The 27,329-nt window shown below is 46.1% G+C and overlaps 1 protein-coding gene across 1 annotated transcript; it reads left to right on the top strand.

Moving 5' to 3' along the window:
- The first annotated feature begins 349 nt into the window (after positions 1-349).
- Positions 350-25,165, top strand: LOC135815336 (ATP-dependent RNA helicase DHX33-like). The gene is made up of 23 exons (XM_065328618.1): positions 350-906; positions 3,763-3,813; positions 4,011-4,082; positions 4,673-4,726; positions 4,915-4,970; positions 5,469-5,586; positions 7,125-7,223; positions 8,385-8,470; positions 8,909-9,021; positions 9,217-9,397; positions 10,135-10,233; positions 11,830-11,904; positions 12,314-12,404; positions 12,696-12,761; positions 15,601-15,689; positions 18,747-18,813; positions 19,794-19,898; positions 20,655-20,699; positions 21,195-21,266; positions 22,030-22,046; positions 23,006-23,072; positions 23,547-23,662; positions 24,249-25,165. Exons 1-23 carry the CDS (start codon positions 649-651, stop codon positions 24,307-24,309), a joined length of 2,058 nt encoding a protein of 685 aa, XP_065184690.1. The 5' UTR covers positions 350-648; the 3' UTR covers positions 24,310-25,165.
- The last annotated feature ends 2,164 nt before the right edge of the window (positions 25,166-27,329 follow it).

The raw sequence follows: 27,329 nt of genomic DNA, 5'->3' as shown, positions 1-27,329 counted from the left end.
CTCCATGCATGCATCAAGAGTCCATGTTTATGCACTCTTGAATACATGTACACTGTATTATTTTTTGAAATTTTGTGATTGTTACCAATTATTATTTCACGGTGAAAATACCCACGCCACGTCACCCACGTGGCCGGCCATGCGCCACTCGTATAATTATCGTACTCGGCAGTCGGCACGTGACTTGTATTCGTACTCACGCATCATCATTGTGAATAAAAAATAAAAAATAATATTAAATGAATAATCATGATCATATCGCGTCGATCGATCATGTCATCGCGATACGTCACTATGTGACAGTTGTGCAGTGGTGAGTGGCGACTGATATTGACCGGTTCAAGGCATTTTGACTGCAAAGTTGGCAAACAAAAATAATTGTTTTCAGAAGACAGCTCCTCATTTAGCCAAACTGCTGTGCCATGTAGCATTAGTTGAGGCCTGTAGAAGAAAGGTCTCTCTCCTCTTCTGTCCCGTGCTTCCGATCAAAGCTGAGCTATCCCAAACATTATTTGCTGATAAAATTCACATTTGTAATACCAGTGGCAACAGTGAATATTGGCAACATTAGTGTTTCAGTGTATTGCATACAGTGGAACACTCAGCAGGCTTAGGTGTGACTGTTTCGTGGAGATATTTCCAGTAATCATGTCCGCAAAGACTGGCTTTTCCCCAAAGGCGAAGAGACGGAAGTATTCTGAACCGCCAAATGGCACAGAATCTCCTTCGGGCAGCTCCTCATCGAAAAGCTCATCACATGGTGCTTCTCCAGCTTCAATCGCTGAGCAGCGCCAATCTCTGCCTATATACAGTGGGCGCAAGCCGCTCATCAAGGCATTTCACCAACACAGGAGTATGGTGGTTATTGGAGAAACAGCCAGTGGAAAAACGACCCAAATCCCTCAGGTAAGTGACACCTTGACTTGACTCGTGTACAATGCACACATACGCATACGTGATCGGTCTACAGCTCACAACTCTCGTTTAGGATTGGTCTACATTCTACATTCACGGTTGTCATAAATATTAATTTTGTGACAAGCTGTAAAAATAAAAAAATGTACTTTGTAAGTTTGTAGTACAGTCATTTACATTGTAGGGTTGCACCAAAAGTTCAACGGTTCGATTACTATTTGCTTCTGAAACCAAAAGAAGGAACGTTGCATCGAAAGGAAAATTCGAAACCAGGTTCCTGAACGTGCATAGTCTCCAAATGTGCATTATACTCTGGAAAGGCGTGCCGAGAGCATGAAACGACAAGAATGGCAACAAAGAAGTGAAGTAGTACATGTAAATGCCTTTCCACAGGTTGCCTTCAAAGTTAGCACATTGATTATTCATGCATAGATTATTGTTCTGCATGAGATGACACGTATAGCAATGCCATGAAAGGTGCTGTGAGACGCTAAGAGGCATAATGCTCAATAGACCTTATGCCAGTTGTACAGATCCACGAAATCCCGTAGAATCCCGTAGACCCGGTTGGGTGTTCATTGTGTGCTATGCATGCGCATTTGGCCAATTTTAGCCTCATAATTTAATGGCAAACAATCGCTTTTCCAGCTTCTTCCCTTTGGTTAGAACTAATGACTAGATAGATCTTTGCCAGAAAAAGGTTTTCGTATGAAATGCCTTCAGGGCCCATTTCTTAGTGGAAATAGCAGAAAACACAATAGGGTCCTGCACATTCAACACCCAACCGGGTCTATGGGATTATACGGGATTTCGTGGATCTGTACAATGTGCATAAGAGGCCATCCGTAAAATACCGATATTTATTCCCGTAGCTATGCAGAAGACGTTACTTCAGTAACGTCTGGCGCTAGCCAGGGTCCACACAGATTTAATTTGGTGTTTGTTTGTGTGTTTGTGTCACGCCTGGCGCTATCCCGTATCTGTCCCGTACCGTACCATCAAACACAGCTGGCCACATACAGCTGGCCGCACTATTCAAATAGGGCTTTCAAACGCAAGATCATAACGTGAAGCAACTTGGAAGAATGAGTATGAATGCGAAGTGTATGGGGGAATGCATGTAGGGCGATAGTGCGGGTTCGAATCCCAGGTAATGCCTGAAAAAAATAGGAGAATTGAAAAATTTATAACATCCGTCATCCCTATTCTTTTTTTTGCCGTCATCAAGGCGGTAGATGGTGTCATATTACCCTCGACCGTACCTGTCCCGTACCGTACCGTACAATCAAAGACGGCTGGCCACAATACATACCGGTATTCAAATAGGGCTTTCCAATACAAGATCACAACGTGAAGCAACTTGGAAGAATTAGTATGTATGCGAAGTGTATCGGGGGGATGCATGCAGGGCGATAGTGCGGGTTTGAATCCCAGGTCATGTCTAAAAACAAAAGTACTTCAGTAGAAATTTATAAGAATTTATAACATCCCTATGCTTTTTTTGTTTAGGTCATCAAGGCAAAAAAGCATAGCGTAGGGCCCTGAGCTTCCAAGCTCTCTCGTTTAGAAACGAAAACTAGTCGTTTCTCTTCAAACCCCTCCCCCCTCCCTGAGAAACGAACACATACAAGCGGTACATAGAATCGATATTTTTCAGGACAGACATCGCGTCGACTCCAGAACGCCCGTGATCGGCAGAGTCAGCGCCGGTCACTAGGGGTGTGCGGATAATGCTCGAAAAGGTGGCAGATTCTGCTGCCGTTTCCTGTGACCGGGGCTGACTCTGCCGATCACGAATGTTCTGGAGTCGACGGGATCTCTCTTCCGACGTTTCCTGTTACCGGCGCTGACTCTGCCGATCACGGACGTTCTGGAGTCGACGGGATCTCTCTTCCGACGTTTCCTGTGACTGGCGCTGACTCGCCCGTTCAGGATTATTTTGGAGACGACGGGATCTCTCTTCCAAAGGTTGTTTTAGCTGACGCATCATGTCACATATTCGGCAACTAACGTCCATTCTAATTGCATTTCTTCATCTCCCTACTTCGTATTTCTTTCAAGAAAATCTCCCTAGACAGCACTGAGTCGTTTACATAATACGACTCCCTGCTATACATCTATATACGTTATAATTATTATGCTATCGGCCTACATGCGATTCCCGGGCTGGTCGACAGGCGGCCCAGCCAGCCTGCTAGTGGGATCTCGGCCTCGCACACAAATCCACACAAAATGTTACTGCACTGAATGCATTCCCCCGATACACTCCGCATATATACTCATTCTCTTGATTGTACCGTATTCTTGATGGTACGGGACAGGTACGGGATAGCGTCAGGCATGCCGATGGCACAAACAAACCAAAATATATTGTGGCCAGCTGTCTTGGCTGGTACGGTACGGTACGGTACGGGACAGATACGGGATAGCGCCAGGCGTGACACAAACAAACAAACAAACAAACAAACACCAAAAGCTGTGTGGACCCTGGCTAGCGCCAGACGTTACTGAAGTAACGTCTTCTGCATAGCTACGGGAATTAAAGCTGTGTGGACCCTGGCTAGCGCCAGCCGTTACTGAAGTAACGTCTTCTGCATAGCTACGGGAATAAATATCTATATTCATTTTCGTTTCTAAATAAATATCTATATTTACGGATGGCCCCTAAGGCTTATAGTCCTTGTTGAGAAGACTGTATTAGTATTACTAACTTCAAACTCATCTTATACACGACTTTACGTCACCCCTCTATTTTTCGCAGTACAATCGTGTACTTACTTGTACATGACGTGTTTGTTAATTAACACTGACCTGTTTGTACTGTGTGTCTTTTCCCTGTTCGTGCAGTATCTACACGAGTGTGGCTTGACGGCCCGCGGTGCCGTAGCATGCACCCAGGTCAGTCAGTACACGATGACAACGTGCCATTGTCCTTTCCCCTCGTGGATTCCTCAGCTTGTTTCACCTGGAAAAGAGCTTTCCCTTTCTTTGCGTGCTTGTTTTGTTGCCATTACAGCCTCGCTCTTTTCCTCAGTTTGTTTCACCCGGAAAAAGTTTTCCCTTTCTTTGCATGCTTGTTTCTGTTGCCATTGCAGCCTCGCAGAATAGCAGCAACCACTGTTGCACAGCGTGTTGCTGATGAAATGGGAGTGAAGCTTGGCGAAGAGGTGTGTGATGCATTATTTCTTTGTTATTATTATTAAACTGGTGTGGTGTATAATACTTCTATTATTGACATCTTCAAGAGCCAAGTGTCTCTAACACGTTTCAGCAGTTCCTGTGTTACATGTACATCTCACACCTTTCTGCAGAATTCACTGCTCCTAGTCAAGTACCTGTGCATGTCTATATGAGAGCAATGGCCACTTGAATGGCCCACTTCACATGCTTTTGTTGTTGTAGTTGTTGCTGTTTTTGTTGTTGTTGTTGTTGTTGTTGTTGTTGTTGTTGTTGTTGTTGTTGTTGTTGTCGTCGTCGTCGTCGTCGTTGTTGTTGTTGCTGTTTGAATACTTTATTCTCACGATGGCATCATCGCCAATAAGAGGTTGTTGCTGTTGCTGTTGCTGTTGTTGTTGTTGTTGTTGTTGTTGTTGTTGTTGTTGTTGTTGTTGTTGTTGTTTATTTCGTGTTAAATTCTAGAATTTCTTGTTCCTGCCACTGCTCGATATATGCGTGCAATAGTGTGTGTGTGTGTGTGTGTGTGTGTGTGTGTGTGTGTGTGTGTGTGCCCGTGTGTGTGTGTGTGTGTTTACATTAGGTCGGCTACAGCGTCCGGTTTGACGACTGCTCAACGTCGAAAACAAAGATTCGGGTAAATGCAAGCTCCCTGTGCTCATGCTTGTCTACGTGTCTGTTGTTCCAGTCAATTGATTTCTGTGGCATGTGCAGTGTAGAACATTCTCTCAGATACATCTTGGCACTGACTCACCTGAGCAACACATTTGTGCCGTGACCTATGCGTATTGCTTTGTTTTGTTTTGACCTTTTTGTTTACTGCAGTTCATGACTGATGGTATGCTGTTGCGAGAGGCAATCGTCGACCCCCTCTTAAAACGGTTAGTTCCGAGTAGCCGTAGCGAATCTATTTTTAGCCTCTATGGACATTACGTTCTTGAAGAGCTGTGATGCCTCCAGCAGCGGAAAGTTGCATAACATGCCATGTTACCCCTTTGTCTATGACTGAGCAATGATTGAGCAGTGTACAACACTGTAGGCCGTGTCTGATCAGTCATTGGCATATCACTGTCACTGTTTATAAGTAGCCAAGAATGATGTGGCCCATCGAGCACATTGTCCCTCACCAGGTTAGCGCATGGTAATCTGTGTATCTGTGTACTGTACGAGTCGTGTCGTCGTCCTTGTTATGTACTGCTCGCGGATGGATGTTGGAGCGTGGGCAGGACTGGCTGCAGGAGGGAACCAACTCGCTGTTGTGTGTGTGTGTGTGTGTGTGTGTGTGTGTGTGTGTGTGTGTGTGTGTGTGTGTGTGTGTGTGTGTTGTGCGTTCGTGCGTGTGTGTGCGTGTTTGTACGTTTTGTGTGTTCCTTATTCAGCTATTCAGTCATTGTCCTGGATGAAGCCCATGAGCGGACACTTCACACCGATATACTGTTTGGCGTCATTAAACAAGCACAGAAGCAGCGAGTCAAAAGCTCCCATGCATGTTTGAAGGTAATGCATGTACTCAGCATGCATGTTAGAAACGAGAGAGCTTGGAAGCTCAGGGCCCTACGCTATGCTTTTTTGCCTTGATGACCTAGACAAAAAAAAGCATAGGGATGTTATAAAATTCTTTAAAAAAAATCCTTTTTTTTAAGACATAACCTGGGATTCGAACCCGCACTATCGCGCCCTGCATGCATCCCCCGATACACTTCGCATACATACTACAGTGCATTTCAAAACTATAGACGCGTAGGGTTTTTGAAATATTTCAAATTTGGCTGGAACTTTTTGAGAATAGTTTTCGGAATATTGCTCAGGACCGCTCCACAATTACTCTCATATAGTTTCTAAAGGATTGGATAACAGACGCCCAATTTGGAAAAATTTATGCACAAAGTGATCACAGATTTTATGTGGTATAGATGCTGGCATAACGGTTTTGCCTAGGTACGCGTCTATAGTTTTGAAATGGACTGTAATTCTTCCAAGTTGCTTCACATTATGATCTTGCATTTGAAAGCCCTATTTGAATATGCATTGTGGCCAGCCGTCTTTGATGGTACGGTACGGTAGGGATAGGTACGGGACAGGTACGATCGAGGGTAATACGACACCGTCTCCCGCACCGTACCATCAAACACAGCTGGCCACATACAGCTGGCCGCAATATTCAAATAGGGCTTTCAAACGCAAGATCATAGCGTGAAGCAACTTGGAAGAATGGGTATGAATGCAAAGTGTATGGGGGAATGCATGTAGGGCGATAGTGCGGGTTCGAATCCCAGGATATGCCTGAAAAAAATTAGGAGAATTGAAAAATTTATAACATCCCTATGATTTTTTGCCGTCAGATACGGGATAGCGCCAGGCGTGACACAAACAAACAAACAAACACACAAATACCAAATTAAAGCTGTGTGGACCCTGGCTAGCGCCAGACGTTACTGAAGTAACGTCTTCTGCATAGCTACGGGAATAAAGTACATGTACCGTAATGTCGCGTAATGGTGCTTACGGCCGTATAAGCCGGGGTTCAAGCCATGCTTCTATTCAAGTTATGCTTCTTTTCAAGTTATGCTTCTATTCAAGTTATGCTTCTACGTCAACATCTTCGGTCTACACTGTACAGCGCATACTGTCATGCATGTGCTGTGCAAGTACAGTGTGCATGCACTGGCACGTATGCTTCCACTTCCAAGTATTGAAATCGTGCTTTTGTGTCACTGCCCGCTTCAAAATATCGGCTTTTATTCGAGTCATGCTTCTATACGCCGGGTCATGGTTTTATGCACGGCATTGCGGTACCTTATCTGGCTACCGTGCATGTCCCCGAGTAGTGTGGCCATTTGTTTGGAGGTCTTCTCTGAGTCTGTAGATTGTATCGCGGAGTGAGGACTGCACAGCCACATTGCACTTCTCATGGATATGTTATTGTGTGAGAGATCACAAGCGCACGCATGTACTGTAGCTGTTCGGGTGCTCAGCTTTGCTGCGCCTTCTCTCCTCTTCTCGGCCGTGTATTCCGTTTTTTGTTGTTGTTGTAGATCATTGTGATGTCTGCAACTCTGGATGCTGACCAATTTTCGCTGTACTTTGACTCGGCACCCGTTCTCTACATCCAAGGTCGCCAATACCCCGTGCGGGTAAGTGCCCGTGCCGTGCTTTTCTATCTCTGCATGCACATGCAATCGCCTCCACTTACATGTATAGTGAACTCGCCTGTAGCGAGTTGTTGAGATTATAGCAAGCCGTCTGTTCATGTCCGTGCGATGAACATGTACAAATTTGACCCTTTCATAGTGAAACGAAATCTCACTGCGTAGCAGAGCATATACAGTGTGGTCATGCAATGGCGCACGTGGTTTGACATACAAGTATCTACAAAGGCTGCACTTGTAGATGCTACTATGATGTATGACGTGTTGCTTCAATGGTGTGGGTGCACTTCTGTTTCATGTGTAAAGAGCTAGGAGCTGATTGTGAAACACTGTTGAGTTTATAATGTAAGTGTAAATATACATGTAGTAGAGAAATGGCGGTAAAAACACACCTGCCAAAATGGCGGTAAATACATGCCTGCCTACACAAACGCTCTCTAAGCTGCGACGTTCTGGCAAAGAGCGCTCCTTCTCTCACCACCATCATCGCTTTGTGCATAGTGCCTTGTTGATGCTTGGCTGGTGAGCCTTGTCGATGCATGGCTGGTGAGCCTTGTCGATGCATGGCTGGTGAGCCTTGTCGATGCATGGCTGGTGAGCCTTGTCGATGCATGGCTGGTGAGCCTTGTCGATGCATGGCTGGTGAGCCTTGTCCATGCTTGGCTGGTGAGCCTAGTCAGTGCTTGGCTTGTGAGCCTTGTCAATGCTTGGCTGGTGAGCCTTTCGATGCATGGCTGGTGAGCCTTGTCGATGCTTGGCTGGTGAGCCTTGTCGATGCTTGGCTGGTGAGCCTTATCGATGCTTGGCTGGTGATGTCAGCATAGCTGACTATCATTTAGCACCTGGCGCATAGACAATGACACAGAGACGACTTGGCTCGGACATTTCGCGAGGCATGTTTTACCACAATTTTGCTACTCTCTGTGTGTGTGTGTGTGTGTGTGTGTGTGTGTGTGTGTGTGTGTGTGTGTGTGTGTGTGTGTGTGTGAGAGTGACTGTGCGTGTACGTGTGTGTGTGTGCGTGCTTGTGCGTGCTCGGCTTGCGTGTGTTTGTGTGTGTGTGTGTGTGTGTGACGTCACGTGTGTATGTATGTGCATGTGCACGTGTGTGCATGTGTGTGTTCTCTCTTGTGTTTGTTTGTGTAGATGCTATATACCGCTGAGCCACAGCAGAACTACTTACGCACTTGTGTTGTCACCGTTATGCAGCTGCACCGGGATCCCGAGATTCAGTACGTACCGCTACATGTACATGTCTGCTGCTCCTGGTGACTATCTAATGCATAATTTGATGCGGAATGCACGAGCACGCTTTTATTTGCACTGACTTGAGTGCATCTAGCACGGTGAAACATCTGTCTCTTTTGGCCTTCACATACGTGTACAAGTACATGTACTTTCTTCTTAGCATTGGATGGAAAGTGTTATTTGGGGACCTGCAGCGTTGTGTTCTACTAGTATTCCAGTCAGTTCACCTCGCCTACTGGTATGTAGTGCAGTTGTTTTTGGGGGTGTTAGAGCAGAGGTATGCGTACTGTGTATGGAATGAAGTTTTACCATTGTACGCTTTCATGCCTGTGTGTGTGTGTGCGCGCGTGCGTGTGTGTGTGTGTGTGTGTGTGTGTGTGTGTGTGTGTGTGTGTGTGTACTTGCTTGGTATCCGTGCGCAGGGGAGACTTACTCATGTTCCTCACTGGGCAGGACGAAATCGAAACAATGTGCCGCTTACTTGCTGAGTGTGTGGAAGAGTTGGAACGACAGATGGCGGCTGGTGAATGTGAAGGTGAGAAATCACATTATCGCTGGAGACAGCATGAACCCCGTTTGAGCATTCTCCTTTTTGCCAACTTGTTCTGTGGCCAGTTTTCACACACCCCGTGTAATCATTGGGGGGTAATGCATGCATTGCACAAAGATAGGTGAAATCTAGTTGGCCTACATGCCATTGTGGTCTATTTGAATGATCCTCTTGTTGCAGAGTATGACAAGCTCATCATATGTCCACTCTACGCTGCGCTACCACCCGCCGGGCAAGCTGTTGCCTTCGAGCCGACACCTGCCGGCAGCAGGAAAGTGATTGTTTCAACGAACATCGCCGAAACGTCGGTCACAATACCTGGCATCCGTCACGTTATCGATCCAGGATTGGTCAAGCTAAAGTGAGTAGCATTTCTATGTTTTCCGTGTGCTATGTTCTCCGTTCTGAAAGAGGTGAAGTATTTGAGACAAGCGGGGGGGGAGTAAAGAAATTGTTAAGAGAACAGGTACTGTAGATCAATAAGATGTACCGGGAACCTAAAACAATTCAGAAGGTTTTAGTGGCATTTGCATTCTGTGTACAGCTTGGTGGAGTTGAGTTACACATACACGGGATGAGGTGCTGTTTGGGTGTGAGTTGAAGTTCACACGTGAAAGTGACCATCAGACTGTGTTGGCTTTTGTTTGTGAAACTTTTCACACTGCGTAGCTGTTTCTTTATAAAGTCACAGCGCTTGTTTGAAAGAAGTAGCGTTGTCAAGTTTTTTAACACTGCGTAGCTGTTTCTTTATAAAGTCACAGCGCTTGTTTGAAAGAAGTAGCATTGTCAAGCACACCATGATGCAGACAGGTGCAACTGTCCATCGCGCTGCTGTGAATTGATTATGTAATCCAGCGCCTTGATCCTTGAGGGCGGTGTCGTTCCTACGGATGCGGGGAAACACGGTCTAGCCGAGTCTGACGTGAACCGTGATGTTTCAGTCCAGCTAAGCTGGTGGCCATCAACAGGATCATATTTTAGCTTACCTATTTCCTACTTGCCCAGCGTGGCCAAGACCATTCGACTAGTTTCGACGGTGCACGACTGCTTGTGCTGTTGTGATTGGCTGCTGCTCTGCGTTTCTGTCCTCTGTTACAGGGTATTTGACCAGCGTGGTGGAATGGAGGTGCTGCGCGTAACGCCCGTGTCCAAGGCGCAGGCTCGGCAGCGCTCTGGCAGAGCTGGCCGAGAGGCAAGGTAGCGTGTGATGACAGTTGATTGCACATACTGTAATTTCACAAATTTTCGGTGTACTTTTATTTTCGGTACTTTCGGTGCGTCTGTTTTATACTTAAAATTTCAATACACCGAACAAACACTAACTCACATAATCCAATTGGGAACTGCTTCACTGTACCGGAAATTTCTGTTCACCTAACCTGGCCTGCTGCCCTCATACCGAAAATATTGAGCACCGAAAATTTCTGAAATTAGAGTACTGTTGTATGCTGTACTCTACTATAGTCAGTTTCAAAAAGATTAGCAATCCTGGCGATCGCCCGGGGAGTTTGCCGTCTTACCGTATGAGCGCTCGAGCGCTGCCTGGAAAAACTCACTGTGAACTCGAAGAAATATTCCGCGCGAAAGCATGAAAAATGACAACTCACTGACGTCGGTACTCGTAGTCATACATGTTCGTCTGGTTTACAACAAACGAGTTCTTCCTCGCATCGATATGGAGTCAGAGAGGACATGTCGAAAGTGTGGTAAATTTTGACGAGCGGGATGCGTCCGTTTTGTGACCAAATAGATTCTTTGAGCAACGGATGCAATTTACTCTCACGATGTGACGAAAACGGCATTGACACAGACTCATTCCCAAGGCTTTGAAGTGGCAGGGCTATCCGTGTGACTTCGACGACATTTTGAGAAAAGCAGACGCCTGTGAAAGCTGATAGAAGACGGTGTTGACTCCTAAATTCAAATAAATTGGCGATCTTCAGTTACTAAAATAATTCTCAAACAGAAATCGATCGATCGATGTGCCGGTGTATTCAACAACATGTAGCTACAGCGCAATGACGTCCGTGTTCACAACTTCAAATGGCGTGAGCCAGTCAAGTGTCAGTCAGTTCGGCAGGAAACGCGAGCTCCAACAACAAGTCGTTTGGCGCAGCCACCTTCTTTGTCTTGTACCAGCATGATCACCAAAACAATGAAAAAATCAAGAAAAAATATTTGACTTGAAGATTTGTTGGGATTTGAACTCACAAATTCATGGTCAGCAGACAGCATGCATAACCACAAGGCCAAAACGGAAGGGATAAATCGTGGGTTTTGATAACAAATCGATACTGGCTTCCAGGGCAAATTATAATCCATGGGAAAAGCCAGAAACCTGGCCGAAATACTAACTCCTTAACGGTTGGTCCAATTGTTCCGAAACCTTCACAGAGCAATTTGCCGTGCCCTAACAAGCCGTTTTATGTACTTTGTTGTCCAATTTTCCCTTATCTTCATACTTTTTAAGACCCAAACTTGATTGCTAATCTTTTTGAAACAGACTGTAGTGAGGGGATTACTTCAGTACTGATTGAGTCCTTGCAATACCTACTAGTATCCTCCAAGGCCAAGGAGCTTGTATTCATGTACATGTATACGCATAGTACAGGGAGGGGGTTGTATGGTTACCACCGGTCCAAGTAATGTCGACGACCCGCAGCACAGCCACGCTATGACTGAGGGCGATGCTTTCGAAACAAGCTATATTGTCTGTCAGCCACACTAGTATGTAACTGCATTTCTTCGCATTCGTTGATACAGTTACTCTTCTGTTTGCCATCCTTCCTGCAGTGGGCGATGCTATCGCTTATTCACCGAAGAGTCTTTTGGAGAACTCGAGGAGTGCACCATTCCAGAAGTTCGGCGGTAGGTGAAATAAACACGTGCATGCATTAAAATGATGTAGCCCTTTCTGTGCATCAAATCTTTGTGCATTTTGGCTCAGAAAGAATTTGACCATGATAACTTGAGCAACCATAAAGGCCTCGAAGATCTCAGTGGCTGTCGTTCTTCAAGCCAATATGTTTTTTTTGTTTTTTTTGTAAGGTTCCTGCTCCTCACTGGAGTTTGAACAGCCATGATTTTCATTGCAAGGTACCCTTTGGAAGTTGTTTGCTTGTGAACTAACGGATGGTGTTTGCAGTTTGCGGTTTTGGTTAGCCTTTTATTATGAAATAGGGCATGTGCATGCAGAGGCAGGGTCATGACCATTGAGACCCTACGTTCTCTTAATGTGAAGTATAATGTGGACTGTTTTGCCGACATCTCCGTGCAGATGTAACTTGACGGGCGTTGTCTTGCAGCTGCTGGCACTCGGCATCACGGATATTGTCAATTTTGACTTCATGGACCCGCCACCTAAAGAGGTATGATGCACACCTCTTACAGGAGCTCCAGTTACTGTTGTTTTGTGCCCATCTTTCAATATTACACAGCACGCATTCGCCTGTAGCAGTTACAGCTGTCGTGTGCACCGGTGTATGAACTGCTTGTCAACCATGCTTTGCTGAATCTTGAATTCTACCCGTGACTTTTTTGTCTGTTTGTTTTTTCCTCTCGATGTACTAGTACATGTGCTTGGGCCGGGGTACTTCTCCCACGGCCAGTGTGCAATAATCCTAAATGCATTATCACTTCTTTATCCTGTTTGTATGCAGTTCTTGAAACATGCCCTGGAGACCTTGCTTGTTCTGTCGGCTGTCGCAAAGACTATGAAGCTACAGGTGAGCAGCGGCAGTTAGCAGCTGAGCTGAAACAGCGATCGCTCTTAGTCTAGTCTGATAGGCAAACAGACTGTGTGCATGACCAATCCAGTCCACCGTCCACAGATTGCTCGGTGTGCTTAGCGCAAAGGAAACTAGCCGCACCAGGATGACGAAGGCAGTTGGTACGACAGGTCCCTTCGTTCTTCCGATGCACGCCCAGTTCCTTTGCTGGTGTTCACCGCGTATCACCCTGTAGCTGAGACCTAGAGTGGCATCGCAGTAGTCCGAATGTTGTGAGTGTTATATTCATCACAGTGCGGCAGCCCTCAGTGGAGAGCCTGTCAGCCATCATCGCATGCCTTCCTAGCACACACCCGTAGCTGATCCCATCCCTGCAGTGCATGCTACGAAGACGGATGAAGGAGACTACAGCCGACTCCACTTATAGCGAACTCCCATATACGGTAGCGAAGCGAACCGTTGTCCCTGTCGCTATTTGAACCCATACGCAATTGACCCTTTGTAGCAAACAGTTTTCGTTTATAACGAACTATGCTCACCTGTAAACCAGTATACTCATAGTCATGGATCACATTCAAGTCATAATGTGTTGCTTGTATGGTGTGAGTGCATTTCTGTTACATGTATCAGATCTTCGTGTAAGAAAAATCCAGGGGAGTGAACAATCACTCTCGCTATCTTCTCAAGGAGAGTGGTGGGAGAGCAGTCCCCAGCACCCCCCCCCCCCCCCCCCAAATCGCTCACCTCATCTACCCAAGGCGAGCACAAATCACAATACGGGTTTTTCAACATCTTGCCATACCCTAATCGGATTCAACACCCAATAGATGCCAAATTCATTCCGGAAAATTGCCGTACGCCCTACAAATGGAAGCTGTTCGGACCACAACTTCAGTTTCCCTTCATCAATTTTGCAATGAATCTCAGGCATTCTGGAAAGCTACTGCCCTACTGCCATCGCACTACTCCTCCTAGTCCTACTGCTTGCTAGCTAGCTACTTTAAGCCTTCAGACTGGCCTGATGCCAGCTGGGCTGCCAAAACCACGGAAAAAACTATGGAGCTGCAAAAGTCCCAACTGGCCTCTGCCTGTACAGCCTACTGCTCTTTACTTACCCACTGGATCAGCAGCAGATGCTCCTGCAGACGCTAATGCGGCCTCAGCAGTACTGCCGGGCGGCCCGGAACTTGTCGACAGGTTCCAGCTTGGCCAATAACCTTCTCGCGCTGGCTGGTGGCTCGACTTTACGGATGCATTCAAGGAAGGTGTGGAAGGATTCGTCATCACCAGTGCTTAGTGCATCGAGCAATTCCTCATTCTGCGCTGCACGGCCAGTGTTTGATGCAAATAGCTGACGCTGTGCACGCGTAATCAACTTCTTAGCCTCACACTGGCGACGCATATCACCTGGAGTTAGCGTGGAAACCAGGTCAGGCCGAAGGTCTGTGAAGACGTCACTCTCCCATGCTGTCATGTCAGAGAGCTGTTGGTCAAGAGACTCGTCTGAAAATGTTGGCACAACACACACATAGAGAAACAGAATCAGACCTTCGTGTAAGAAAAATCCATGAGAGTGAACAATCACTCTTGCTATCCTCTCAAGGAGAGTGGTGGGAGAGCAGTCCCCCCCCCCCAAAGTCGCTCACCATATCTATCCAAGGCGAGCACAATACGGGTTTTTTCAACATCTTGCCATACCCTAATCGGATTCAATACCCAATAGCTGCCAAATTCGTTCTGGAAAATCGCCGTACGCACTACAAATGAAAGCTGTTCGGACCACACCTTTAATTTTCCTTCATCAATTTGGACGATGACACGCGCAATAGGAAATTGAGCCAATTCGCATCCATGGTAATTTTGTAGTATTCATTGTGGAGCGCTACTTTCTTCTGTAGCTAACCGCTCAAGACATGTGCCTGACGTCGCACAGGTCTATGCATGCCCGGACTGTCACGCAACAGAGGGAAATCCTTTAGGTCAAAATAATAATAATTGGCACCCAAGTGCGGAAGTGAACATTTGCAACGGTACGTAAAATACCTTGCGAGTGCCGTAACTCCACTATTCGACCTCGGATCGACTTCCGATTAGTTGGAGCCGACAACTGAGAACCTTCTAATACGAATAGACCTTTCGAGTACTCGATTCCGTTCAGGGAAAGCCGAGTTACGAAATATTTGAGTGTTTGCAGAATGCACTTCACAGTGATGCGGATGCGCTCGAAATTCTCAAGGCGCGCGACGAAAAGTGCGCCCAAAAAGAAAATAAGGAGAGCGAAGGCGCGCGAGAGCGATCGCTCTCCTTTTACCAGATGGTCTGATGTATACAGAACTTCGGCTATTAAAGAACTAATTGTCCTGCACAATGGTGTTGGTTATGTCAGGTGTCAACTGTATGTGTGTACTTCAATACGTACATGATAGCATGACACCAAGAGTGCATAAACAAGAGTATGCAACTGTGGTTATGGGTCAGTGCGCGGCGCGCTGCCTTCATTACGTAACTTGCCTTCATCACGCTCTGAAAGCATGCATTCAAACTCACAATTTCTCGTACGAGCCCATCCGTTTTTGCTCGATTCGTTCCAGTACCTAAGCGATCTCTGAATTCTGGCGCGTGAACTCCAGTTCCGTACGAAAGTTCATTTCAAACCAGAGGGAAAAGTGCGGTGTTTGATTTTCCGCTGTGTGCGGACTGCAGCTGAATGATGTAATGAAGGCAGCGCGTCGCGCATCTGGCCCATAGAAAAGAGATCACAGTTGCATACTCTTGTTTATGGACTCTTGATGACACTGCTCTTGCTTTCCATTGTGTTTCTTTGATGTGTTCCTAGCTTACCCCAATGGGTGAGAACATGGCACACTTCCCTCTGGACCCCAAACTGGCTAAGATCATTCTCAAGGCTTCCGAGTTTCAATGCGGGTAAGGAGGATGTCACTTTTGCTGCAACATGACATTTAAAATAGTTGCTGTGATGGCGGTGCTTGTTACAGCAAGTTTGTTTTAGATTTCTTCAGAACATGTAGCAAAGGTCCCTGGTTTAAATCCTGGTGGTGGTGACAGTCAACTTTTTCTTCATATTTGCAACTTTTTCCCTTTTCAACACCCTCAACTGATCGATATTTAAAAGCAGTTCTAAAATTTAACTCGGATGGTGAGCCAATTAAATTATGGTGAAAAAGAGGACAAAATGTTACGATAACCGCAATCAATAAAACTAGCTGAACCGACATTTGTGTACTTTATTCACGCAATGTAAAAACGGTGGAGACGATGTGCAATAAAACGATGAAAATATGAAGAAATGGTGTAGGGAAAAATATGGATTCAAACAAGTTTTCGTACAACACTCATCGGAATCGTCGTTGTACTAAAGGACACTGAAACAAAAATTGAGCTATTATAGAAAATCTAAGTTAGAGAAATAACACTAAAGCGGGATTCACAGAAGCTTTTTTGCGATGCGACACGCGATGCGACGCGATCTGCGACGGACGCGTGCGATGCGAACTCGCGAAATACCATTCACAGAAGAAGTCAGTGATGCGACATCTTGCTGATTTGGCTACGTCACCATGATATTCGCGCGGTTTGATACAACTTGTACAAATTTATAGGCAACTCTTGCACCTTTGTACAACTTTGCTGTAGAAAAGGTCAAAATCGTACGCCAAATCGCTTGTCGCATCGCATCGCATCGCAAAAGTTGAGCCAAGCTCAACTTCTGCGATGGCCTGCGATGGCCCAGTTGCGTCAGTTGCGTAGGGTCCGCAATGGTTGCGATTTGGGGATTTCCCGGTTTCGCGGCTGTCGCATCGCGTGTCGCATCGCAAAAAAGCTTCTGTGAATCCCGCTTAAGAGCAACAGCAGTGAAATTTACAAGTGTGAATTTTAACAATCAAAGCGAGAAATGAACAAAGGAGAAAGGAAGGAAAGACAACGTGATAACACATAACAGCAGTACATTACACCTAGAACTTTTTTTGTTGTTGTTTGTAGTGTTGAAACGAGCGTATCTATAACAAACGAGCGATCAGTTCCACTAACGAGCAAGCTATCGAGCGAGCTAACGAGTTTCATTGATGTGACAAATAATCAGTTTTTGGATATTTTTTCTATTACAAAGTAGTGGTTGCGACTTCGGCGATGATTTGTAAGAAAAGGTCGTGAGTCAGTCAAGTGTCAAGTAAAGTCGGCGGAATAGCGCGAGCTCCGGTGTGGGGAGCAAACCCTTTTATCCTATTACAGTCGATTTTTTTCATCTGGTTCAAATATTAATTATCACTGCCGACATTTGGGGTTCCTGCTGCTTCACTTCGGACTGCTGTTTGGTGTCGAGATATTTTTCAGCGCCATCGTTGAGCAGCCTTTGTAAGAATACCGGTAGACTGTTTTGCAAAGATTGCAAGTAGCCTTGTTCTTCGCTGCATCGCGGGAGAACTTCCAAACGACTGAGCGTAACGTTCACTCGAATGCAGAGTTGACCGAAGCATGTCCTGCGACAGGTTAGCAGATGCGGAACAAGACATCAGTAGAGTCCACCAAAGCTGCAACGACAACTGAAACAACTCAGAGTCGTGCAGGCATCCAGTCTCTGTAACTGCGAGTGATTTTCACTTTGCCCGGGACTGGACTCTCGATCGACTGAAATGTGTACGGAGTAGATCTACGGTGTACGGTGTTCGTTAGTGCAAACGAGCTGGCCGCACAAACGAGCCGAGTTTCTGGCGAGCGAGCTAACGAGCACCCGGTGAGATCGTTTCAACACTAGTTGTTTGAATCCATATTTTTCCCCTACACCATTTCTTCATATTTTCATCGTTTTATTGCACATCGTCTCCACCGTTTTTACATTGCATGAATAAAGTACACAAATGTCGGTTCAGCTAGTTTTATTGATTGCGGTTATCAAATTATTGTCTCCTCGCCGTGTGTTTAAAAATGTTACGAGTTATGACTATGATGTTGGCGTTTCGGTTTGTCACAATTCGTCTTCGCTTAGCTTCCCCTTCTATGTTTATTACATAAACTTGAGCCTCCCAAGTTGGGTGGTCTGTTGCTTTGCGTCGTCGAGTTGTAGTAAGGCCGGTCTGTCCAATAGTCTTACTAGTTTCGTCATCATCCAGTAACTTTCGGCATTCTTTGTTGCCTGATGCGTAGCTCGTGCTCTTCTTCGTTGCGCTTTCCTTCCCCTCTTGGGCCTTTCTGGACCTGAGCCTTTGCGCCTTGGAGAAGTGTTGGAGCTAGGTGTCAGGTCGCCGAATGTCTCAGGACTCCTTTGTCAGTTTTGTGCCATTTTGTCGCACTCGCTGACTGTATAAGATCTGGTTACGTTGGTGGACAGTTAGTCATAACTCGTAACATTTTGTCCTCCTTTTTCACCAGTTCTAAAATTGTTTGGACTGGTTATGTAACCCCGTAACTGCTTTCCCCAATCAAACCAAAGCCGAGTTCCTAAGATGAATTGTGCAAAATTTGGCCTAGTTTGTTGATTCTTGAGAAACAAAGACCTGCGTCTAAAACCTTGTGTTCTCAAAGTTTATGCATGTTGAACTAAACCTTAACGTTGAATCGTTTTGTTTCATGATATTTTTCCATTTCGATGCGTGAATCATACAATCATGATACCGGTAACATAAAATTGTGGGCTCCAACAGTGTTGTTTGTGAGGAGGTTTTATTCTGTGAACTGATCATTCGGGCAAAGAGACATCTGTGAAGTGTCTTACGGTGTGGGAAGCTCTGTAAATGTGATTTCGGTGAGTCGTCTTTTCGGTGAGGCGTGCATTTCGGTGAAATGTCGTACTGTGAATCGTCGTTCGAGGTAGAGTCGTTCTGTGAACTAGTTTTCGGCAATCCGTCGTAGACCCCTGTGTTCTATGCTAAACGTTTTGCCTGTTTATTCACAGAGTTTAGTGCACTGCCTTTTTGTGCCCTGTCTGCTTGTCTAAATTGTTTTGTGCCTGTGCTGTGGATGCAGTGATGAAATTCTCACGATCGTTGCAATGCTGACGGTTGAGTCTGTACTCTACACACCACCCGGCCAGGTAAAGTATCTTCATCGTACATACATGTGGTACACCACCAGTGGCTATGAGATAGTCTGTAGTGTGAGCTGGAATCTATGACTGCAATCATTACTGGTCTTGACGGAGGGGGCATAGGGCTTGAAAGTGCTGCGTTCCTGGCATTACAATGCTACTTATTTGGATCCACTTTTATTCAGTTTTTTTTATTTGGATTTATTCACATTTGAAGCAGTCGCCTTCACAGCTGAATGAGACATCCGCTAGTAGTGCCCGGTCTGGCCTGGGGGGAGGGCTCTGCTGGTGAAGAAAACGTCACACCAGCATTCGATATGAGGGGCCGGCCATGCATCCACCAATACAAAAGCTACTGAAGAGTGGATCCAAAAGTAGGAATCCTATAGAATTTGAAAGTCACTACTGCCCCGTCGTGTTTTACATTATCATTTCCTAGCCCTTTTGAACTCGCACTCCACTGGCCTCCAGTCTGTACACTTCTTCAGTCCAGTAGCCCACCAGACTGACAGAGCCATTGCTACAGCACTGGCCAAAGAAATCCAACCTCATGAGGGAAAAAATAGCGCCGGGCACTACGCAGCCCTAGCACTACACACACTGCTCTGTGCACTCGATACAACTACAGTCAGACCTCGCTTTAACATCGGTTTCCCACCAAATTATCCGGATAGCCGAACACCGTTTATGTTGGATGCATCCCGTATGCTGTACATATGTAATCAGTTATTTTCTTCCGGATGGCGAGGGATCCGGATAAAAGAGGACCGGATAAGCGAGGTCTGACTGTACATTTTGTATATACATGAGGTCGGATTTCTCTGGCCAGAACTGTATCTGTAATACAATTCTACCACTTGAAAGCATAACAATGGTTACATGATGTACAATGTATATCTGACAACGTTCTCTCCTGACTGCCAGAACCTGTTTGGTCACTGTTAATCAACTGCGCTCCTCTCATGATTGTTTTCTCCCATTGTCAGAGGGACTCGGCTGGCTCGGCATGGAAGAAGTTTCATTCTCCGGACGGCGATCACCTGATGCTTCTGTCTATTTTCCGCGCATACCGCAAAGTCCAGGGCAATCGTGTACGTGGGTGTTTTCTTTTGTAGTAGGGGCTGTGCCCTGTTGCTAACAATGTGTGTTGTTCACGGTGCAGTGCACGTCACTTTGCAATGCAGTGAGTGCATTGTGCCCTGTTGTGTTTGTGTTCTTGGATTTTGACCGATTCTGCTGCTGGTGTGCGTGTGTGTGTGTGTGTATGGGGGGGGGGGGGGGGAGGGGGAAGGGGTAGGTGTAGAAGTTCAATGTGCAGGGTATATTTTGTGAAGCTCAGAGTGTAATAACTTATTTCTTGGTTCGCCTTGCTTTATTGACTGTGGCATCATTGCTCCAGCTCTGAGAGTGAGCGCTGTTTTTTCAACTGTGGATCTATAAGTTGATTGTTCCAACTAGGAACACACGCTTCTTGCCGAACTTGACACTTGACTGACTCACGACTGCCATCCGGAGCACACGAGGAGCACGTCGCACCTTCCACTCGGCAAACCTGTACCTGTATTGAGCAGGGAGTGGTGCTTTCTTGCAGGTTTGCCGAGTGGAAGGTGCGACGTGCTCCTCGTGTGCTCCGGATGGCAGTCGTGAGTCAGTCAAGTGTCAAGTTCGGCAAGAAGCGTGTGTTCCTAGTTGGAACAATCAACTTCATGACTATTACCGCCGAAGTCGCAACTTCTAAGTTTGTGGATCTATAACTTACTCTATACTGCTGAGCATACCAGTATGTCAACATAATTATTATGTATGATGTACATGATCTGATCTCCTTTGTGTGCTCCTCCATTTAGGCTTGGTGTAGGGAGAACTTTGTGAATGGCCGCAATGTCAAGAAGGTAGGATGCTGTGACGGCCCCCGCTGCTATAATTATATTATGTTCACTGCTGCGTGAACATCCTCGAAATTGTAATTGAGTTTTACTTGGCACTGTAGCCTTGTGGATACCTAACTCAATGAGGTCAGAGGCTTGAGCTTCTGTTATCTGTTTGGCTGTCTCTGTGCCGATCAACATGTGACATGGATGAGATATAGGCCATCTGGTGTAGAAATGGGCAGGAAGGAGATACATCGAAGTACCTGCATAGGGTATCACTGGGGCCGATGTGCTCATGCCACTGGCGATTCTCTGTGCATCGGTAACTACTTGTAGCAACACACTAGGATGTGGTATGCAGTTGTGGGTTTCTGAAAAGTCAATTTCGTACCGTGTGTGCGTGCATGCGGGTGTGTGTGTGTGTGTGTGTGTGTGTGTGTGTGTGTGTGTGTGTGTGTGTGTGTGTGTGTGTGTGCGCGCGCGCGCGCGCGCCTGCTGTATGTGTTTCAACACTAGGCGGTGGCAGTTCGTAAACAACTGCGTGAGCTGTGTGAGAGGCAAGGCATTGAACTGAAGTCATGCGGCCAGGTAAGAGGATAGTGATGCGTAAGTTACATATTGCCCTTAGAACCATGCCAAGTGCGAGTAATACTCACCATTGTGCGGTTTCTAACTGAGTACACGGCTGAAGATTTGAGCTTTTATTGCCAGGCAGCGTATGCTGCATTTGAATATTCCCACCACCACCACCACCGCTTGTATTGGCTATCTCTGCTGAGCACTTGGTGTACTCTGTCCACTGGGATTTGGTGTTGTAGCCGGTGGTGGTGATATACTTTTTTTTTTAAGTACAGTGAAACCTGTCTAAGACGACCGCTCAAGGGACCTTCCAAACGTGGTCTCTGTTACCAAGTGGTCTCCTTATCCAGGGTCATTTGACTGGAAATGGCATCCTTTGGTACTGGTTGCAGTGGTCTTCTAGGACAGGTGGTCTCTTTATCCGAGTGGTCGCCTTGACAGGTTTCACTGTACATGAGTGCACATGCTACTTGTGAAGAGCATTGGCAGATAGCGAGATAGCTCAGCACTCTCCATGCCAACGACATTCACAGGTATATTATCACTAACTTACTAGTGCTTTGTATGACATGAGCAGGCGTGTCTATTGCCAGGAATTGTGTATATCATTCTGACGGTCGGAAGTTTGAAATTGTGCTTGTCCAAATAAGTTTTGCGACCACTGACATGGCGATGAGCCGTAAATCAAACCTATGGCTAACACTCAGTATTGGATTTCAATATTGTTTTGCCTTTGTGTTGCTGTTGGATTCTCGGTCTCGGTGTTCTCCAGAAACTTGACGCAGTGAGGTAAGGAACTGAGAGTGCCGCCAGTGCTCCTTGCGCTATACTGGTGTTGCCATGCATGTGTGCTGTGTAGTCTTGAACTGGAAAAAAAGGTTTTTAAAATAAATCGTGGTCTTGATTTCCTTTCCTTTTGTATGGGAGAAGTGCACCCTGATTAGAGACGGAGATGTTGTACAGAACAAACGTCTGAAGTGATGACATGGGTAGTGAAAACACGGATGAAAAAGACAACGAAACTCCGCTCATAGGCACCTCGGATAAGATTGAATTGGCGGAAATGGAAACTTTAAGCTTTTCTGAACGCAAGCAAGGGATCCTTGACGGCCACGTTGCTTGAAGGCTTTGTACAACAGAATTCTGACACTATGTGCCGCTGGACTGTTGTACGGTGATGGCTACAAGATAATAATTTCCTCACTGCAAACCTCTGTTTCAGTCGCATTTTGCTGAATAGCCAGACAAACTTTCGGTTCTCGAGGCAGTAGCTTCCGAACTGTGTGAATTGTTCTTGGTGCGCAGCTTTTCAGTGAATCATTCCCGCGTTTGGTTGTGGCCTTGGTACCTGGTTTGGCATCTTACTGCATGCTGAAGTACATCATGATGTGTTAACATCACCGTACAGTACCGCGAGACCGTCACACCATCTGGACTCCTTCATGTCCATGTTTTGCCTTTTTGGAGATGGGACGGATGGGCGGGTCCTGACTGTAGGCCACATGACATGTGCATTGCATGCCACATAGTCAATCCTTACTCATTTCACTTTCAAGCAGTGACCAGCTCAAAGCACGAAAAGTGGGCTAGTGTGGGACCATGCGAGGCCCTTGTACACTAAGATTTTAAACCATAGTTGCACTCGTCCACACGTTTGTTTCCCTGGTGTTGATAAGATTGTGTCATTCAGGTTGGTACGTTACGGTGCATGTAACTGGCATTGTTCTCCTGTGATGTCTTCGGCGCAGGCAATGTCTGACTCATGGACTGTTCATGAACACAGCTGAGCTGCAGCCCAGTGGGCAGTACTTGTCGGTAAGTCCTGGTTTGTTTTTCACTTTGATACTTCAAGTAGCTCAAAACGAAATAATTTGCCTCAGGATTGATCATATTTTAATCTTCAGCACCTCTCTATAGATGTATGAAGCAAGAAATGACTAAAAATCAGCCTATGCTTCTTTGATTCGTGTGAATTGACCTGCATGCTTTTTTTGTACGATGTTCATAACGCTACCCAAGACATGTGATGCTGCTTGGCTGTGGCTTCAAGTGTCATGCACAAAAGCCATCATCAGACAACATTTACGATGTTGCAACTGTGGTGGTGGTAGTCTAAAAGAAGAGGTTGGCTGTTCTGAACTTTTGAGCTTGCACGCCCGCCAACTTGTGTGAAACGTGACTGACTCGTGAGTGCCATCTTTTCTCGTCAGCTGGTCTTCACTGCTTTACTGAAGTATCTTTCTTGTGTGTGTGTGTGTATGACGTGCACCTTCTTGTGTCCTTGATTAGACGCAGACACGCAAGCCAGTGTTCATCCATCCGTCTTCATGCCTCTTCCACGCCAAGCCAGCACCCCCTTTCCTTCTGTATAGTGAGCTTGTCCTGACGACCAAGAACTATATGAGGTATGGACATCACTGGATCTAATACTGTGTGTATGCATGTTCTGTGTGCAAGCGTATGGATGCATGTGTGCATGGGGAGGGGTGTGTGCTTCAGTGCTTCCGTGGTTCTCTTTTCTTTTCAGAGTGCTTGTTGATGTTGTCTTCCCTTGTTAACCAGTACTATTTTTAAATTTTGATATGCACACCACAATCAATCAGATCTTTTCTTCCCCCCCCCCCCCCCCCCCCCCTTCCCCTCACTCATCTAATGGTGGTATTGGCAATGACGAGGTAGGTAAAAGTCTGGACAACGATGGTTTGTATGTGCTGCGGGAGGGCAAGTGTTTACTCAATGCAATCTTTCCGTCAGGTGTTCTTACAATTTGTTCAGGTTTAATGCCAATGGTTGGCCTGCCTTTCATCTGTGAGTAACAACAGCATAGCTGTTGTCTACTGTCTTCCTGTGTAGTGGATTTGTTATGGACGTTGTGACTGCGTACATGTATAGTGTTATTTTGGAGTTCATCGTGACCTACGTCCGCCTGTGTTCTGCTGGTGAACTCTTGTCCTTTTTCTGGTCTTAACTTACTGTTCCTCCTGGCTGCAGAAATGTGTGTATCATCGACAAGGCCTGGTTGAAGGAAGCCTGCCCCTTGCTGTTCTCATGAAAAGCGAGCGTGCACCTGCACTAGTGTCACTGAAGCTAGTCCTTCTGCGGGAGCTGATCATGTGCGGTGTTGGGCCTTGTGACGCTGCACAGCTGGTGTAACTACCGCCGAATGAGTGCACCGACAGCAACGCAGAGGTTTACAGTACGGTGGCCTAGTGCGGTGATTCTTCATAGCCTTTGACTGCGGCTTGGTTCCTGACAGTATTATATTACTGTACATAGCAGACTCAACAGTGGACATTCAGGTTTGCTGTAACTACGAGTTGAGTTGATTAGCACAAGGCGATCATCCTGATGATCTGATAATACTGTACATATTCCTGAATGACACTTGTAAATATCAGTATGTTCTGACTCCTGTCCTATGTGCTGTATCTGTACAGTATGTTGTAGATAGTAGACGTATTAGTAGTATCAAGAGTCCATAATCCCCATGGACTCTTGGTAGTGTACACTAGTGGTTGACTTACCGCCTGACAATGTGGCGTGTTCAGTGAGCCTGTTGACGCCACTCTGCTGCATTTAGACCACATGCATGATGTGCTTTTGTTCATTGCTTTCTTTGTACATTTTGTAAATAGTGTATGGCTATCTGGGTGTGCCTGCCTGATAATAACATGCTGGCTCGGTTCTCGTTTATCAATGTACATTATAGTTCAACAGTTTGCCATCTTGTCCCTGTACTATTTGGGGTTTCTTCCAACAGTAACGTTGTCTTTCTTTATATGGTACGACTGCCTGGCCTTGTGTTATGTGATGTTTCTCAATCCCCGGCCCTGGCAATGTGATTATGTACATTGAACTACATTCATTCTTGACTTATTTATACCAACTGTGGTGAACAGTCTTAACAATTTGTTGGCTATTTTCTCAGCGACAAGCCTTCGAAGCAGGGACTAGTAAAATACCATATTTTACTACTCCCTGCTTCAAAGCGTTACAACTGTCTACACACTGTATGGTGTTGTTCTAACTTTTCTAAAGGGACATGCCCTGGGTCGCCACATGTGTAATGCTGATACAATGGGGTGCACGCATTACACACGTGGCATCGAAGTATTAGTGTGAGGTTTACCGATAGCGATAACAGTAACTTAACATTCTGTATCAGCGGCTGATTTCGGATTATTCCTATTCCTGGTGATCCTGAAATACAGCTAACGTTATAATAAACATTGCCTCTTATGAAATATCCGATAACCGACCCACTGTCCAAGACCTCTACTATGAGCTGCCATTCATGCAAATCAGACAATCAGTCCCTAGCTACACAGGATATTATGTTGAGTAGCTCCGGCGACAGTGTATGGGAGAGGTATAGATGTACGGATATACAGGTGCGAGCTAAGTGGTTAGTTGCATGTCCATGCCTCGCTAAAGTGCTCTATAACTCGGCTACCGCGAGGGTAGTGCCAAATGACACAAGTTTGCAATACGGGTATAGATTTGACATGTTGGTCATTTTTGGTGTGCTAAAACATGCCCCTCCACTTCTGTGTACACCGCTGCTCCATATGAAATGGCTTTGGGGGCAAAGTCGCATATGACGGACTTGGTAAAGCACTCCTTGCAATCGCTTGTCATGTTGATTGTGAACCATTGCTTAGACCTGATATTGAGTCTGGATATCAGAAAACGACTCGAAAATAAAAAATAAAAGCACCCCTCAAATAAAATCATCAACAGGCCCCAGCAGGGACGAATTCTCTCATGTCTCAAGAAATATAGTATAGTTTAGAAGCATAGAAGTTAGGCATCACTGTTGAGCGGAACACCCATTGATATTTTGATCACATTACACTTCGAGAAGCTAGAGTAAGGGATCAAAACAGGACACCGTAAAACCCCAAACATCATGCCTTCAGTCGTCTATCTAATGTTAGACTCCTTGGCGATCAAGTGACGGAGTTGCACATCTGAACTGATGTGCAGCATGTCATGGGTTTTCAGTGTGACAACATGCCAGCCACGCGCTTCAACGGTGGCTTTCCACACGTGAAGGTCAATGTGAGCTTGCTGTAGTGATGACGTTGGGAGAGTGCCAAGTTCCAGGATGACAGCCACTGCGTGTGCACTGTTCTTGGTCAACCAGTCAGGTGTCACCGCCTGAACGCTGACGCCATTCCACCCCTGCATTTGCCGCTGCGCGTTGAGAAGGAACGCCGAACACCACACTGGGCGACTATTGAGCAACTGGCAGCAGACTGGGTAGACATGGTGTCCAAACACGCTTACAATCTTCTCAGCCTGCATTTTCGAGATGCCTAGGTGGTTCTGGTCAAGCCTGCTGTTGAGCGAGATGCAGCGACGCCGGTGGATCCACTGAAGCTCCTGGAGAAGATAGAGCGTGTGATCCTTGCGCAGCATAGGGTGCATTGGATTGACGTCAAGTACAGCAAGCAGGTCAGGTGGTATATCAATACTACACGCAGATGCAGCCCATAGCCAATATATCACACCACCAGCGGAGACAAGCTTTGCACCTTTGCACATAGTTAGATTGCATAATACAGCAGCCACTAGCTGTTCGTCCATGTTGCAAGAAAACAGTAAAAGATTGGCCAGAGAGGCCCAGACTGGCTCGGCTGGATCGGTCCAGTCCTTGATGTTGTGCAGTGCAATGGCAACTATGCTCCTCACCAGCCAGGAGTGAAACAACATGTTCTCGAGCACTGCATTGCACAAGCCGGATAGCCAACCGGACGAGCAACTCCTAACTTCAGACACAGCCTGTGCGAGCAGCCGAGTGATACTGCTTCGATGCTCTTTTAAGTTACCCCTCACTCCCGTAGAACACAAAATAGAGAGTAATGGCCGCACTAGATCACCGTCAACCTGGCCAATGTTGACTACACAGTGCTGCACAAATCTCTTGGTAAAAGCATTGGCGGTAGACGTCACAAGGTGAACACGTCCCCGTGTAACAATTGCTACCGCAATGTTGATGTCCAGCTCTGGTAGTTGCATGTTGTGCACGCAGTACTGTAATGTTCCACGCAGCACGGCTGCTGTGTGTTC

This window comes from Sycon ciliatum, chromosome 4 (genome assembly GCF_964019385.1).
Source record: "Sycon ciliatum chromosome 4, ocSycCili1.1, whole genome shotgun sequence".
NCBI classification, from domain to species: Eukaryota; Metazoa; Porifera; class Calcarea; order Leucosolenida; family Sycettidae; genus Sycon; species Sycon ciliatum.
Note: the sequence above shows the minus strand (reverse complement) of the source record. Positions and strands in the feature narration are given on the sequence as shown.

Excerpts from the sequence above, each read along its gene's own strand:
- LOC135815336 (XM_065328618.1), top strand. The coding sequence starts at position 649 with ATGTCCGCAAAGACTGGCTTTTCCCCAAAGGCGAAGAGACGGAAGTAT. Across the intron at positions 10,234-11,829 it reads AGAGCTGGCCGAGAGGCAAG|TGGGCGATGCTATCGCTTAT; the intron begins GTAGCGTGTGAT and ends TCCTTCCTGCAG. Across the intron at positions 18,814-19,793 it reads TCTACACACCACCCGGCCAG|AGGGACTCGGCTGGCTCGGC; the intron begins GTAAAGTATCTT and ends TCCCATTGTCAG.